Here is a 17,424-nt window from a genome sequence, read left to right as displayed (position 1 = left end):
GCAATTTCTCAAGATGGCAGCCCTATGAACAGAAGCAGGCATTGATTATTACTTTTAAACCTGAAGTTACAAAGTGTGATGTGTATTTTTAGTCCAAATTATATTTGAAAATCCTCACATTTAACCTGAGGCTCCATGTGACATGATATGGTCCTTCTTTTTTGGTTTAATATGAAATAAAGTTCAGGCGCCATCTACTTGTGATAGAGAACGCCTTAAAATAATGAGGTCATTTTGCCTTTACATTGCAGCTAACAGTCAGGTGTACTAGAAACTCTATTACAGTACCATATCACAAAGCTGAGCCTTTGTGTTGTGCGATTGTCATTTGTCAGTGGTGTAAATGGACACGTCAAATGGGGCAGAGGTTTAATAAAAGTCTCAGGGCTATTCTCGGTCCCAAGGCTGGTGGCGATTGGTGGAGACTGACTTACAAGATTCAGATTAAGAAATTATACATAAACATGGCTGTATTGCTATATGAGCTGCCAGCAAATTAGGTCAGAGGCAAGGTAGAGTAACCTCATCCCGGAAAACCTTGTGTTAATTAGGATTGATCTCCTCCTTCAGGCTAAATACAGTCAAGTGCCAAAAGTATACACTTAAAGAACAAATATCTCTATCCTTTAAGATCACACAAAACACATAAGACTAGGAAATGTCCCATCGCCTACAATCGAGTGTCAATCTGATGGATCTCAAGCACTTTCAGATTTATATCTTCTACAGTCTGTTAAGCTTTTTTGAAGCCATAGTCACTCCTGGTGTTTGTATCTTTAGATCCACCTTTTGTAAACCAATGACAGACACCTGCATGTGATTTGCTGCCTTTTGGTAGTTCTCCTCTATTCAGTCTACCAGCTGAATGCACGTCTCTGCTTAGGACGATAAACAGATTGGCTTGCCGTTCTTGTCATACTGGTAGACAAGCATTTTGATGCAGTGGGAATTGGCTGGTGAGATCCAGGGACTGCTGGTGATAGAGAAGTTGTGGCTGGCATAGAAGGGTGCGGGCTGCTTTTTGCAGTGGAAAAAGGACTTGAGAACGGTGGCAGCCATTGCTCTGAAGCGCTTGCTAATGAAGCAGTACAGGAAGAAGTTGACTCCAGTGTTGAGTAGCGCTAACATATTTGCCACGTCAGTAACCAGATGAAGCAGCCGTGCAGAGCCAGGCTTGGCCGGCTGTTGGGTGTACAGGTGATACAGGACCATGACGGTCCGTGGTGCCCACAACACAGCAAACACAGAGGTGATAGCCAGTAGAATGGCAGTGGTTTTACCGGTGGAGTAGCCACGGAGACGAAAACAGTTACGCCTGCAGCGGAGCTTCCTCACGATCACCGCATTAAGTGAGAAAAAGACAGAGCAAGGAAGCAGGTAGACAGTAGCACAGTGTGCCCAAACCAGAACATGCTGGCCTAAAGTGCTGCTGCTGCCTCCACTTGCCCCTGGAAGCCCATGCCACAGCTCAGGCCACCAGTAGTATGGAGTGCTAGAGATCAGGCAGCCAGTATACACAGCCAAGATCACTCTACGGGTGCGTGCTGGGTAGGAAAGAGTGTGGTAGCGCAGAGGGTGACAAACAGCAATGTAACGGTCCACCGTCAGCGGCACAGTGATCCAGATGGAGGTGTGCATGGAGGAAAACTCTAGTACCTGCACTGTCTTGTTCAAGGAAGGTGGCAAAGGGGTTCCGAGAATGAAATCCTCCAATAAGAAGTCAACAAACACGATAAGAAGGAGAACCAGGATGTCAGCCACTGCCAGAGCCAGGAGATAATTGTAGGATGACTTTTGACGGCGCAGGACCAGCTGAGACAGGATGATGACCGTGAGGATGTTTGCTATAGCAGGGAGAGAGCAAGACAAAAATGATGGATACGTTATGAATATTCACATATTTAACTCAAATATGGGTTGTAATATATATATAAAATTTTATTTAATTCATATCATGAAAACACAAACGGACACAATATATGACTTAATATAATCAAATCAATACAATCAGATTTAACAGACGTTTTGAGGACGGCATGTGAACAGTCACTGCACAGAGCAGCATAGAAACAAGTAGCTGATGCCAGACTGTTATGACGTTGTCTTAATCTATTAATATGTTTGTTTATTAATTAATTTGTAAGTAATTTTAATAGTACGTTCCCTTCACCTTTCAAAATATGCCTCTGTGAATGTGTTTTCTCCTCACGTCATATTTTTGCCAAATCACATATCCTCAGTGATATTTCAAAGAATTATTTAAAAATTATATTTTAGTATATTAAAATTTGATTGGCACAATGTAGTAGGTTTTGCTGACAACAGTGTGGCAATTTGAGATTGATTTCCTGACCTGGATTAATTTAACAATATGTTAACAGTATGCTAGGCTTTCTCTCTCTCTGCTCACAGCAGAGAAAAAGCATCTGGAGTTTTTTAGACAGCGAAAAGAACTCCAAACCTGGAAAAGCACGAACCAAACTGAGGATATTGCTCTATTCCTGCTCCACAGGTGGGTAATACTGGCTTATTTTTGCTGTTTCTGATCCCTTAAAGTGGGAATGTCTCCAAACTGTGGAGACGGCTAACTACATTACTGCATGTGTGTGTTGTAAAAACTAAACAGTTACAGATGAGTTACAGTAGTTCAAAGAGTGACTAAAATCTTATAGAACAGTTTAACTTCAGTCACGTTTACAGTTCAGTCACAGTGCTTAAAACCAGTGTAATGTGCATTGTTTGTAATTGGGTAAAAAAAAAAACGGTATGCTAGGCTCTCTCTCTCTCTCTCTCTCTCTCTCTCTCTCGCTCTCGCTCATGGCAAAGGCATCTGGAGTTAATTTAGACAAAGGAGAGAACTCCAAAGTTTAAAAAGCACATACAGCAAAGAGGATATTGCTCTGTTCCTTGCTGTTTTGGATCACTTCAAGTGGAATGTCTCCAAACGTGGGAGACGGCTAACTGCATTAGCCACAATGCTACAAAACTGAACAACTCAAGTTATAAATGAGTTTCCGTGGGAATCCAAACACTGAATAAAACTTACAAGAGAGAGAGTTCAGCCACAAACAAACACACCATTCCACCTTAAAAGACGAGGCACTTCTGAACGTAAACAAACCAGAGAAAACTGCATTTCCTGTAGACATCCTGTAGTTCCTCCCCAAGAGACAAGACAGTGACTGCCCACAAGTCTTCTGTATGCAAGGTGACAAAATGTCAGGGAAGAGCAACCATCCACATATTCTCATGTTCTTCAGCAACTAACAAAGTATCTAACAAAGTGCAAGACTGGACAACAATCAACACTGGACTAGGTTTTCTGACACGGAGAACACTAATCACTTAATTTTACACCTACACCTTATTTTTAAGTGTAATTTTGCCCCTTGGAACTTAAAGTGTAGTATTTAAAATGTTCCCTTGGGACAACCCTTCAAGAGCCTGATACATCATCAGAACACAAAAAAGAAGCACTTCAGCACTGTGTTGCAATTCTGCAGCGATATCAGAGCTTCTGGGCTTTAATGTAGCTACATTTAGGGCATCATGCCTTCAAACGTGTTCCACAATCACAATATCATCACCCACTTCTGAGTCTATGTGAAATGTAGATGAATTCTGCTTATTCTGCATCTTTTAGTTTGAAGAGTTCCAGTTCCACCTTAAATTTTGCAGTGGAACATAATTGCATCACCATTTAAGGTGGAACTGGAAATTTAGAGACATCGGAAAAATAATTTTAGAGGAGAAAATACTGATATTTGTGGCTTTCTTATGTCTTTTCTTTAGCTTTCAAGGGGTAAATGCTTTCAGGGTTGTTTCTTTTTTTGTGAATTCTGCTGATAAGACTTTTTGATTCTGGAATCTTTATTCGCTTCTGAGATTTGACACCGTTTTCATGGTGGGTCTTAGAGCATTGCATTCACCTTGAATCTCCATTGGTCGACTGATTTTGGACTGACAGGCGTTCCGAATCCTGGACATAGCCTTACCCACCCCTCTAACTGTATGAGTTTTTCCAGTACGGCAGCTGGTAAACTGAATTTGAGCATAAATGTCCTCATAATTTACTGCTGAACTGTCTGTAGATCTTGTTTATATGTGTTTCCAATTATAGTTTACAGACTAATTTAGGTGGAAAATGTCTATCACTTGTCTAACACAATATGTTAGAGTCTTTATATGTCCCTTACACAGGCATTTTATTTACACAGAGTCTGTGATCAGTTTGAAGTTCATGAAATGCATGTGCTACATTGAACCTGAAAGCATGGTTCAACCCAGTCATGTTAAAAGGCACAATAACGTCTCAGTCTCGAGAGTAGAAAATCCTCTTTGTGAAATGGACATTTGATGTCAGTTCTTTGTAGATTATATTACTGTAAGCAGAGAGAATACAGCACAACCAGCCATAGGGTGATGATGAGTTTTGCAGAGAACTTAACAAATAGCAAATGAAGGTATCTGGTTCCTCAGCGCCTGAGAATCAGTGCCTAGCTCAAGGGCACAACTACTAATCCTTATCTCACCAGTGTCATTACGCTTGTCTCCTGCTGAGAACTACGATGCCCACTGACATAGGAACTGCATGAATAATGGGTCTGTGTGAGCACACCAGCTTATAATTAGTCAGGAAATGGTCAGCCATTAAAGGACAGCGTTACAACAAATTATTTTATTTGATGAGTTTTTATGAGTTAAAATTCTATGCCAGAGGTTATTCACACAATGGAGGCTGAAGATTGTTTCCGAGAACAGTCTCAGAGGTAGCTCCCGTAAGGGTCAATGTCATCCACAGAAGAGATTTACCAAAATGAGTTACAGTACTGATACAAGAGTTTGATGCGTGATATATTTCCCAGTTCTATTTCTAATGATTTTATTCTGTCTACATTTTGGTTGTAAATTGATCAGTATTGTATTTTACGTATGTCAGAGCATCACTAATATATATGTATACAGAGAGAGAGAGATTTCTGTAAATTCAGTGACAATCTGCTGTACTTGTACACAACTTGTAACTTGTTACAAGGTCATTACAAAGAATCCGAGACTCAAACACAGCTCGTTGAACGGCAACAAACATGAACACAACACATAGCACAAAATCACGAATCCTCAGTTGTTGTAGCAGTCATTCACAGTAAAACAAATGTCCCTCTTACCAGGCAGGCCAAGACAGAGCAAGGTGCTGTAGTAAATGACCGGCAAAGGTCCGAGAGGGCAACCCTGGGGGCTGTTTGGATGCGGCTGCTCCGAGCCCCCAGCACTAGTGTTAGAAGAAAGCACGGTGAAGATGTGGCTGTGCTCCATGACCTCACTGCCTTCCTCCAGAGCCCTTAGCAGCCAAAAAAAAAGATGCCACACACGCTACAGCCGGGCTGCAGGACACAAGGAGAAAGGATTGTGCCCTTGGGTGACAGTCGACATGAGTGTACGTGAGTAAAGGCAAGAACGAGGGACAGACCGTGTATGCATGCGTGTGTGTGTGTGTGTGTGTGAGTGTGTGTGCGTGCATGCATGCATGTGTGTGGGTGTGTGTGTATGTGTGTGTGTTTGAGAAAGGGAGAGACTGAGACACAAGCACAGATGATGGTGGTGATATGTTAGCATGTGGCAGGGAGGGAGAGCGAGAGAGAGAGAGAGAGAGAGAGAGAGAGAGAGAGAGAGAGAGAGAGAGAGAGACAGTACCTTATATGTGTTGAGAGGAAAAGGGAGGAGAGGTGAGTACAAAGACTGGGAAACAGAAGGAAGCTGGATACGAGTGTATGAGTCTAAACGGCAATGATGAAGAGGGAAAGCATGAGAGAGAGTGGTAGAGAAAACAGGTGTTCTGAGGTGTGGAGTGGAGCATGAAATGAGGTAGCAAAAAGGAAAGGAAACAACTAACCATGAAATCATGCCTACATGAAATAATAAGAAATTAAGGCAAGCCATCAAGCAAAGTTCTACATAGCCAATTGTTCACTAATATAGTTATTTATGTAATGTTAAAGAGGTGTATACATTAGGGGTGGCACAGGGGAGCAGCAGGAAGTGTCTCTGTCACAGCTCCAGGGTGCTGGAGGTTTTGGGTTCGAGTCCCACTCCGGGTGACTGTCTGTGAGGAGTGTGGTGTGTTCTCCCTGTGTTTGCGTGGGTTTCCTCCGGGTGACTGTCTGTGAGGAGTGTGGTGTGTTCTCCCTGTGTCTGCGTGGGTTTCCTCCGGGTGACTGTCTGTGAGGAGTGTGGTGTGTTCTCTCTGTGTCCGCGTGGGTTTCCTCCGGGTGACTGTCTGTGAGGAGTGTGGTGTTTTCTCCCTGTGTCTGCGTGGGTTTCCTCCGGGTGATTGTCTGTGAGGAGTGTGGTGTGTTCTCCCTGTGTCTGCGTGGGTTTCCTCCGGGTTCTCCGGTTTCCTCCCGCGATCCAAAAACACACATCAGTAGGTGGATTGGTGACTCAAAAGTGTCCGTAGGTGTGAGTGTGAGAGTGAATGTGTGAGTGTGTGTTGCCCTGTGAAGGACTGGCAACCCCTACAGGGTGTATTCCCGCCTTGCGCCCAGTGATTCCGGGTAGGCTCTGGACCCACCGCAACCCTGAATTGGATAAGCGGTTTCAGACAATGAATGAATGAATGAATGAATGTATACATTAGCCCAGACAATGTCTAGTTTTAAAATATGTGCTGACTACCACCCAGTTCAACACGGTAGCAAAACTTAACTGGTATCTAACCAATTTTACCATCTTGTAGTTGTAACAGCACCTTGCCAACGTACCAGATGTAGTACTAACATCTAAAGCCAACATGAACATTGAACAATTTCTCAGTTTAATCAAGCACCTCCATTAAAAACCTTTGATGAACTGCTAGAATAGCATTCCTTCGACTTTGAAAATTTGCTAAGAAATGCACTGTCTATGCGGGATGATGAAAAATGTGTCCATGCCTTCATCACTTCTACGTTGAACTACTGCAATGCCTTGACTCCTGAATGTTCCAGTAAATGGCTGAAAGCTTCAGCTGGTCCAGAATGCCACAGCAACTAGAAAAATTGACCATATTATACCGATACTATCTGCCCTACATATAAATGTTTTGCTGTTGACATGTAAAGCTAAAAATGGCGTTGCGCCCTCAGTACTTGAACCAATAGATTTTTTTGCCTACTTAGACCACAAGGTGCTGCCTGTGTGTTTGTGCTACAGAATTATTAAATTTACTTCCAGGGAAAGAGACTTTTGAGATAGCGCCTACAAGGTTTATAGTGCTTTTCTACTGCATGGGATCGACTCAATGCGACTCAGCTCGGGATCATGGATAATTCCATGAAGCTACCCAATTTACATTTACTCTGTGATATATCTCTATACGTATGACGTTTACAAATCAAATATTTTATCTTGTATTTACACTTTACCTACGGTCTCAGGTTTGAATGAAAGTTTTTAAATGAAGTGTTTATGCTTTAAAAATACGTATTAGTATTTTGCCTAAGTGTCCTCACTGGGTGTGTATGTAAATCTGAATATCAGTGTTCATCAAGATATTTTTGAAGAGCATGGATTCAAAGATAAGCTGGTAACGAAGGCTAGAGATAGAGTATGATACAGCTGCAGACTGTGTGATAAACCCAAAGCCTGACAGATTAGAAAAGAGGTGGGTATCCACAGGAAAAGCGTTTGAGAGAAACAGAGGGAGGCCCTGGGATCCCGTCCTTTGCGTGTACTATCTATCAACCAAGAACAGAGTGACAGGCTGTATTAATAATGCAACGCAGGCATTAATGGCGGCCGTGTTTATTTAGCGTGCCTGGTAAATCAGTTGCTTGATTTGTTGAACAAGAGGTGAAAGAGTTCACAAGCTCCTGCCTCCTCCCTCCGTTGTCTTTAATGCCCTCCTAAAGAACAGGCATGAGATGAAGAAGATTAAATCTAGCCTATTAAATAAAACAAGACTGGAGGGTGTGAAATGGAATAAGGAGGAGACATCACTGGCTTCTTTGCATTCAGAGGCTTTATAACAAAAGCTTTCTTCCCACGTCCTACATCCCAGTAGTGTTGGTGCCTCAAGTCTAGACTTGAAAAGTATAATATTATTAGCCCCTGGACAACACAGACGTGTTCAAACATATCCCAATAAATGTGTGACACACAGACAATCAAATTAAGGATGATTTGCTGCATGTTCTTTCAGGAGAAACATGTGAAATAATCAAACGCATGAGGCCAGAATTATGGATATGTTGCTTTTAATACCATTCTGTAGCTTCTTAAAGGAAAGCATCTATTCACAGTAGAGACAAACACTATGAAGCCATACATCGTATAAAAATGATGGATTTTTACTTCTAATCTCTAATACATCTTTGAATTAGCGTTTTATTAAAATGTTCATAGATCTATACGTTGAATGCAACTCCCCAAATATATTGAATATAGAAAAATATTAACGCAACACATTTACTTTTGCTCCCTCAAAGATCTAAGACTTTTGGTAACAACAGGCCTTTTTCTCTCAAATATCGTTCAAGTCTGTGTTAGTGAGCACTTCTCCTTTGCCGAGATAATCGATCACTTATTATGTTGCACAGGTGTGACTTAGGCTGGCCACTATAACACTACACTTTAAAATGTTCCGTTTTATCACACAGCACGATGCCACAGAAGTCGCAGCTTTTTGAGGACTGCAGGAATGTCCACCAGAGCAGTTGCCCGTGAACTGAATGTTCATTTCTCTACCATAAGCCTAATCTCCAAAGGCGTTTCAGAGAATTTGGCATTATATCCAACCGGCCTCACGACTGCAGACCTCGTGTAACCACACCAGCCCAGTACCTCCACATCCAGCATCTTCACCTCCAAGATCGTCTGAGACCAGCCACTCGGACAGCTGCTGCAACAATCGGTTTGAATAGGGAACCAAACAGGGAACCGTCTCAGGGAAGAGACGTTCTCATTTGGGTCTCCACCTGATTTCAGTGTGTCATCGTATCCAACTTGAATGAGCAAATGGTTACGTTCAATGGGGTGTGGCACGTTGGAGAGGTGTTCTCTTCACAGATGAACTCTGGTTTTCACTGCACAGGGCAGATCTCTGGGTGAGCGGTTTGCTGATGTCAACGTTGTGAATCGAGTGGCCCCACGGTGGCGCTGGGGTTATGGTATGGACAGGCGTGTGTTATGGACAACAAACACAGGTGCATTTTTGTTGGTGGCATGTTGAACGCACAGAGATACCGTGACGAGATCCTGAGGACTAATGTTGTGCCATTCGTCCACGACCATCACCTCATGTTGCAACACGATCTTCACACAGCCGTTGAGGAGGAGTGGACCAACATTCCACAGGCCACAGTCAACAACCGGATCAACTCTTTGCGAAGGAGATGTCTGACGCCAGATACTGACTGGTATCACTAATTCAAATCACAAGAAACATAAAAAAACCAAAACTATATTTCTATCCAAAATGGAACATCATTGAGGAGATGAAAGTGAAGCGGAGTATAATAATGGCAGGTCAAAAACTTTTCACTGTAATAGCATCTGGACATATCATAAAGCTCCTTTAGTTTCTCGGTCGGTGACAGAATGGATCTATCTCTTGAGACAGATAACTGTAGATAACTGAACTTTAAAAACCTTTCCACTAAAAAAAAAAGTGGAAGTCTGTTTGTAATTCACTTATTTTTTCCCTAATGTTTTATTTATTTATTCACAGTGACACCTTTATGTGGTGCATATCTAGACCCCCAAGGACACTGCACTGAATGCCCTTCTGAATGCCATTCCGTTCACACTGGTGAAAACGGACAGCGTACTCTCAAGCATCCACCTGGAGGACTGCATCAGTCACTAGGGGGTTCACCAAGGAACGAGTTCCAACTCATATCTGGGCATACACACATACGGACATTCATTCGCATATACACTCATTCACACACACCATATACATGTTTTATTTGCTTTATTAACCTGGGTTACACCCTCCTCCTTAAAATTCTGCACATCCATGCATGGGAAAGGCTGCTTAATGTAGGCTTTAGGCAATAGAGTATCATTCAGAGTCTTGGGCTTCTTGGACAGGACATTGGTAAAGTCTGTACTCCATGGAATTATATACATTCATTCATTCATTATCTTTAACCGCTTATCCAGTTCAGGGTCACGGTGGGTCCAGAGTCTACCTGGAATCATTGGGCGCAAAGCAGGAATACACCCTGGAGGGGGTGCCAGTCCTTCACAGGGCAACACAGACACACATTCACTCACACAGTCACACCTACGGACACTTTCGAGTCGCCAATCCACCTACCAACGTGTGTTTTTGGACTCTGGGAAGAAACCGGAGCACCCAGAGGAAACCCACACAGACACGGAGAGAACACACCACACTCCTCACAGACAGTCACCCAGAGGAAACCCATGCAGACACAGAGAGAACACACCACACTCCTCACAGACAGTCACCCGGAGGAAACCCATGCAGACACAGAGAGAACACACCACACTCCTCACAGACAGTCACCTGGAGGAAACCTACGCAGACACAGGGAGAACACACCACACTCCTCACAGACAGTCACCCGGAGGAAACCCATGCAGACACAGAGAGAACACACCACACTCCTCACAGACAGTCACCCGGAGGAAACCCACGCAGACACAGAGAGAACACACCACACTCCTCACAGACAGTCACCCGGAGGAAACCCATGCAGACACAGAGAGAACACACCACACTCCTCACAGACAGTCACCCGGAGGAAACCCACGCAGACACAGGGACAACACACCACACTCCTCACAGACAGTTACCCGGAGTGGGAATCGAACACACAACCTCCACGTCTCTGGAGACCACCGAATTATATACAATTATATTATATAATTACAGTGCAATGTGGAATGACAAAACTATACTAATCTGTCAGAACTAATGTGCGAAGCTCTACTGAGTCCCAGAGTTAAACAAAAACATACAAATACAAGATGAGTAAACAATGCTATACGTTACCACTATAGTTGTGATTGGCAAAGCCTACAGTTCCCATTATTGAAGTTATGTAGTAACATAATCTTGGGAGTAGGACCACACCCCAACTCCTCCTCTGAGCTCTATATATACCCCGCAAATTCACGTCATTTCTTTGTTGGACAAACTCGCTCCCACCTCCACCCCGTCTCCACCCTTTTCTCGTATTCATTTATCCAACGGGGGTCCGGCTTCATATGCGTTCATAAGCCACACTGAACTGATGGCCTTGCACCTAATGATTCTATATATTCTTACTATAATAGACACTGCATTCTGCCTTTATTGCCATTTTTGAATTGGGTTTGTACCTTGTAATATGTTGTGCTTATCTGATAATATCAGGTGAGCATTTAATAAAAAAAAAGCCATATCCACGCAAAGGCTCCATAATTTGTATCCCATAATGTAATGTGGTTGAAGCTTAATTCTTAATTACTTCATAACATTTGTGACACTCAAATTATATTCAATATCCAAAACTCTATACACTCCCAAATATTTCTCTCAGCATGATTAATTTATTTAATTATCTGGCCACTTTCACTGTCAAGAAACAAATGCAACGTAATCAATTTCCTCACACAAGCAAAGGACCAGTAATGAATGGAATCTGTTTTAGAATGCGTAGTCAGTTTTATTATACAAAGATTATGCCTTTTTTTTTTTTTAAACTAAGGTTGAACAGGTTCACTTCACTGGAGGCTAAGCTGTGCGTTTCAGATTGCCTTCAGATTCAAACACAGACATTTCATACAATTTTAGTGTCACCCAGAATTAATGAGGTCAAGAGATCCAACCCTCCATCTACTTTCAGCTACTGAACTTTCACTGCCTTTAGATTAAAGTGTCTTTTCTCTGCCTCTTTCATTTTCTCATCAAAGTAACCATCAGTTGAAATGTTAAAGCAGAATATAATCAAACTAGATCAGTAATGGGTAAACAAGCTTTGCATCATTAGCATTGCAGCAGAAATGTCCTCTAATCCATCACTCGGGGATCTATTGATCTAGCCTGGCAAGTTGTAAGGAGGATAAAGAACAGAGCATGCAGTGCCTTGAAGATGCGTTTTTTTTTTTCAATGCAATTTAATTTAATGACCTTTCAATAAAGGCCTAGTGTGGAGGATTGGGGTCTACTGTGAGTAGAGTAAACACTACATGTTATACATCAATAAAATATACAATAAATGAAAGAATGCCTTACATGAGATATGTTTTTTCATATAACACAATTTCAAAAATAAACAAATCTGTATGGCATTGTTGATCCTTTGATATTATTATTTTAATTAACCACTTTATACATTTGTATGAATACGACCCTGTGCATGAGCTCTTTGTTCATTGCTAATTAATAAGCATATTTAATGCATGCTTCAATATGATTATACAATGGAAATGACGGTTACTGTTCATTAATATGCCATGCATCTTTTATATGAATGGAGTTCATGTGAAGCCTTACCATTCGTTATAAATACAAATGCAGACTTCTATTTTGACACATACTGTATGCATTTAAACACTGAGATTATCAGCAAGAGCTGTTTCTCCCATCAGAGGCTGTGCTGTGGCTGTGCTCTTAGTCATTAAGAGTGCTGTCTTTGTTGCTTTGGTCTTGCTCATGCAAATTAAACACATTCAAATGGCACTCCAACAGATCAAGGCTTTTCCTGGTAGGCAACATAGGACCACAGAGAGGATGAATATATTACTCACCCTTTTATAAACAGCCGGGGTTAATATACTTAGCAAGAAAATGTGAAATAAGATTTTATAGTCTTCCTTTCTAATAAACACTAATCCTACATGCATTTCCCAAAACTCGTTCCTGGAATACTGAAAAAACAACAAACCCCACTACACCGCAACACAGTACATTGAAAGACAGCTCAGATAGAGTTCCTGGAACATGGACGTGGAAGGTATAAGTTCTCCAGCCCCATAAGCAGAGGTCTTAAAACAAGGTCATGGCCGTGATTCCGGGTAGGCTCCGGACCCACCGTGACCTAAAACTAGATAAACGGTTACAGGCAATGAATGCGTTACCCAGTAAACATTTAGCCGTTGATTCAACGTTGAAATGACGTAATGACTGCCGTCTAATCAACGTTCTCTTAAGGTTGAAAATGAAAGTTGAAAAGACGTCCAAACACAGACATTGAAAAGACGACTATTAGACGTATTTTGGACGTCCACTGACGTTATTAATTGGTCCCGAAATAAATTACTTGCATAAAACCCATTTTGGACGTCCACTGACGTTATCGATTGGTCACCACTTGATAACTAACTTAAAATATGTCCTTGACGGACAGACTACTTTTAGACCTATTTTGAACGTCCAGGGACGTTCCTTGTTTACTGGGTTAGTGAATAATTATATTTTCCCTTTAGATAAAAGGTGAAGCTCTAAGGATTTTTGATAAACTGAGACATGGGAGACGTTATGCTGCCAGTGTCACATGATTAATCAGATCTTTAGCTGCAGAGGAGTGTTGATTTCTTTTATTTAAAAAAAAAAAAAGAAGAAAAAGGTTGCCAGATATTGCCCATATTGTTATTTACAAGAATGTTAAGAATTTGAATTAAAAATCAGAAGCCTGTTTATATAGTTATTGTCAACGTGCTCATTTGTTCATTTCACAAGGAAATCTCCAATAAACAATGATGAATTTCTATGTTATTTCTATTCTACAATTTGTAGCAAAATCATTGGTAAATTATTTTAATTTCTTCCCGTCTCCAGAAACTCCAGGAGCATACATTTGGAGTTACATATATTTGTAATAGATTTCGCTCATTCATCAACATGGGTAAAAGCAAAATTCAATTTAAGCAAAAACCAGAAACAAACAGCAGCACCAGGTCATGGTGCAGATCAAATTAAAACCTCTGGTGATCGTTGAAGCGGGCAATACACAGATTCTTTAAATTGGAAATGCTCTGCCTTGAAAAGTGAGACAAGATCCTCAACAAGCCTCTTATACTTTCATTTTTTACATTTGCTCATTTCCATGTAAGGTGTAAAAAAACGTCTGGAGTCGAACCGAACCGAACCGAACATGAACACACATTTGCAGTGGGTGTGATTTGGTGTCTGAATGGGCTCACGTGTAATGCCCAGGTCTTGCGTATGAAAGAACCCTTCTAAAGGTCACAGCCCCCCTGTTTTGGGGGATGTGTGAGTTGAAATGGGAAGGCATTATGTGCCCTGTTTCATGTCCACCAGGGGGCTCGCTTTGAGATATGTCTCCTTCTGGGCTAACGCAGGGCCCGGGTGACACAGCTTTGAGGATTGAAATGACAAGCCTTGATTATAGAGTGATTATATCTGACACAAGCCAGGCTTGAAAGACATTTGTTCTCTGACATCCTGCAGATGACTGTGAGGTCTGGTCTGACATCAAAAGCAGGAGATAGAGAGGTGGGGAATGACAGTTTTCATTTTAAAAAAGGAAAGCTACACATGACCCACATTTATCAACTTTACACCGGGAGCAAAAATTCTAAAATATGATATAATCCTTTATATTTATATAAATAAGAATTTAAATTTTAGGATTATATTTAGGCCCTGAAGGAGGATGGGTCCCCCTTGTGAGTCTTGGTTCTTTCCTGTCATGATCCCTCTGTTTTGGTTCTGTGTTTTGGTCTTGTCCCAGCCATGTTTTCCCTTCTTTAGAAATGCCCCACCTGTAAGTTCTGTAAGCAGTCAGGTGACTGAGCTCACAGCTGTATACACTTTATATCCTATGTATATTATACACCTTGTTTTGTTCCTTTATGTACCTTTTGTTCATATTAAAATTACCCTTCCCTTCATTTGCTCCTGCCATTTCTTCTCCTTGCACCTTTCTGACACTTGTTCTTTGCCACTGTTGCCTTTAGCTTGCACCCCTTGGGGCCTATTTGTTAATATTCTAATTATCAGTTTCTGTAAACCTGCTTTGTGACACCCTCAGGTTGTAACAACCTCTATATAATATCATCTTGACTTATCTGATCTTACAGGTTCTTATCTCAAGGTGGGAAGTCTTAAACTACTCAATCAATTATTCTACGATCAACTGTTGTCGGTTACCTAGCAACTAAGGATCTGTGCACAGTTGAAGTGTAAACCCCTAATCAAAATAAAGACAAATATATCACAACAGAACTCACGTGTGATGAACTGTAAGTTCTTTTTCAGAATGTGGCTGCCATTTCTCAAATACTAATGTTCTGAACACGGAGCTCTTTATTTTTACAGATAAAGTTCCCGTACACCCTTTAACAAAATGAGCCAATGAGCTTGCAGCTGTGAAGGATCACAGTATTGTGAAGATGGTGGGGGGAAAAGCAGTGAGCAGCGATATCATTTAATGTTATTATAAATACAGATACTCAGCAGTCAGTTTAACATTTTCCATGCAACACTAAAAACCCTTCAGCTGTACCAGGACAAGTAGCTGTGTCCTCAAAGCTCGTTTAAGCTATTGCACTCAAAGGCATAGTCCTACATGTTCCATTATTGCCATGATGTTTCAAATTAACTGTTTTGAGCGTTAGCTTGAGGCAGACGACATCTACTTGTAGCTACTTTTAGTAAAATTCCATAAACCAGTGCATTGTTTAGTAGACCTAGTGAACTCAAAGTACAAGTATTGCAATATCCAGTATTTAGGTGATACACCAACATTATTTTAATTAAACTGGAGCTAGTTTAGAGCTAATCAAGGACTTGCTAATCTACATTGTATTTTAGTTTAAATTGTGTTTCATGGCTATTTTAATTTGAATTATTAATAGCTGGGCGGCATGGTAGCTCATTAATCATGGCATTGACCTTTTTCACCTCCGCCTCCATAACCCAGGTACATTCTTGGGCGACATTGAATTCTGTCAAAACATTTGTCACCGCCTTATCATCACTGCTGTCGGTAGTGATGTCATCGTCATCCGAGACCTTCTCCCGGCTTATCAGAGGTTCTTTCCTCTTCTGGCCTTTGTGCTCATTTAAGGTGCTGATAATGTTGGCCTGTTTTCCCTGAGCTGCACTTGACTCCTGAGGGGGCTGTAAACACTTATATTTTTTAAAAAAACGTGGCGGGAGAGATGGCAGTTTAGAGCTAATAAAACACATTAAAGTAAAACACATAAACAAGTGATGACAACATGATTGGTATAATGTGGTACCAAAAGTAGCTGTCTTTGAGGAGCAAAGATCACCAGTTTGTCAAGTTTCAATGTTTAAAAAATAGTGGCTCTTAAGAAAACAAATAAAGTTTGAAAAGGACTTGCATATTTCTCCTTCTAATGAGCAAAATAACATCAAACAATTCAAGAAATCATAAGACGTTACCATGCGTAAAGGACAATGGCACAAACCTAAGCTGAAGACCTGTGAACTCTGATCCTTCAGACAGAGTTCAGACATGTCCAGAAACTGAGTCAACTTTACTGAACTCTTCTCTGACTCTCTGGTCTTAGTTTGGAAGAAATGGATGCTGCTCCAAACATGAATTAGAAACCTCCAGCCTGTTATCAGCATCAAGTTGAAAAGCCAGTGTTTCTCATGGTATGGGGTTGTGTCAGTGCCCAGGGCAAAGGCAATTTACACTTCTCTGATGGCAGCATTAATGCAGGACAGTACACGGAGGTCCTAGAACAACGTATGCTGCCTTCAGTGTGACAATATCCTGGGACATCCCTGCATTTGACAATGCAAACCATGCTGTACACATTACAAAGGCATGGCTGCTGACAACGAGGGTACGGGTTCAGGACTGGTCTGACTGCAGTCCTGACCTGTCCCTAATCAAGAATGTGTGGATGTAACATAGAAGAACCTTTAGTGTTGCACATAGTAAGACATGTTTGTGGAGAGAATGGGACATAGAACACCTTGAACACTTCGCTTGTTTTTCTCAGTGCAAAAAAAAAAAGTTTTTTTGTGTGAATGATATTTGCTGAAGGAACACCACATTAAAACCCTTAAAATTACAGCTTCATTCATTGTGATGTTCCACTGACCTGTAACAGGGAGAATAGGGTCTCTGTTGTTGCTAGCCTGGACTCAGCTGTGTAAAGTATTTGTTGGAGGAGGGTAAGAAGCCACCTCTGTCCTCATCATTAATTTCAGTGCTGTGCTGTAATAAATATGATTCACACTAGGGGGAGACCTTTTTTCCTTTAAGAGATCACTCACGAGGCTATAGTTTTTGAGGCTGCACTGTTCCCACCACATCCAAACAACACCAGAATTACCGCTCTGTTTTGAACACAACTGAATTCACAAACAGACCGTATCTAAGTCTAGAGCAGACCCCCAAATAAACTTAATTACTGTTAGTCTTATACTGCACACTGGATATTACTATAGACTGTTTCTGATGCTTTCTATCAGTCTATTTAGTCATA

At 41.3% G+C, this 17,424-nt stretch overlaps 1 protein-coding gene across 2 annotated transcripts; it reads right to left on the bottom strand.

Moving 5' to 3' along the window:
* Positions 1 to 717: 717 nt before the first annotated feature.
* gpr139 (G protein-coupled receptor 139) lies at positions 718 to 5,322 on the bottom strand. 2 transcript variants are annotated; one of them, XM_066643014.1, is made up of 3 exons: positions 5,169 to 5,322; positions 3,588 to 3,590; positions 718 to 1,844 (listed from the first exon to the last, which is right to left on the bottom strand). In XM_066643014.1, exons 1-3 carry the CDS (start codon positions 5,314 to 5,316, stop codon positions 880 to 882), a joined length of 1,116 nt encoding a protein of 371 aa, XP_066499111.1. In that variant the 5' UTR covers positions 5,317 to 5,322; the 3' UTR covers positions 718 to 879. The 2 variants fall into 2 exon arrangements, with proteins under 2 accessions (XP_066499111.1, XP_066499110.1); XM_066643013.1 differs by lacking the exon at positions 3,588 to 3,590 and having other exon boundaries at positions 5,169 to 5,316.
* Positions 5,323 to 17,424: the final 12,102 nt, after the last annotated feature.

This window comes from Hoplias malabaricus, chromosome 13 (assembly GCF_029633855.1).
Source record: "Hoplias malabaricus isolate fHopMal1 chromosome 13, fHopMal1.hap1, whole genome shotgun sequence".
Taxonomy (NCBI): domain Eukaryota; kingdom Metazoa; phylum Chordata; class Actinopteri; order Characiformes; family Erythrinidae; genus Hoplias; species Hoplias malabaricus.
The sequence above is the reverse complement of the archived record's forward strand: the minus strand, read 5'-3'. Positions and strand labels throughout refer to the sequence as shown.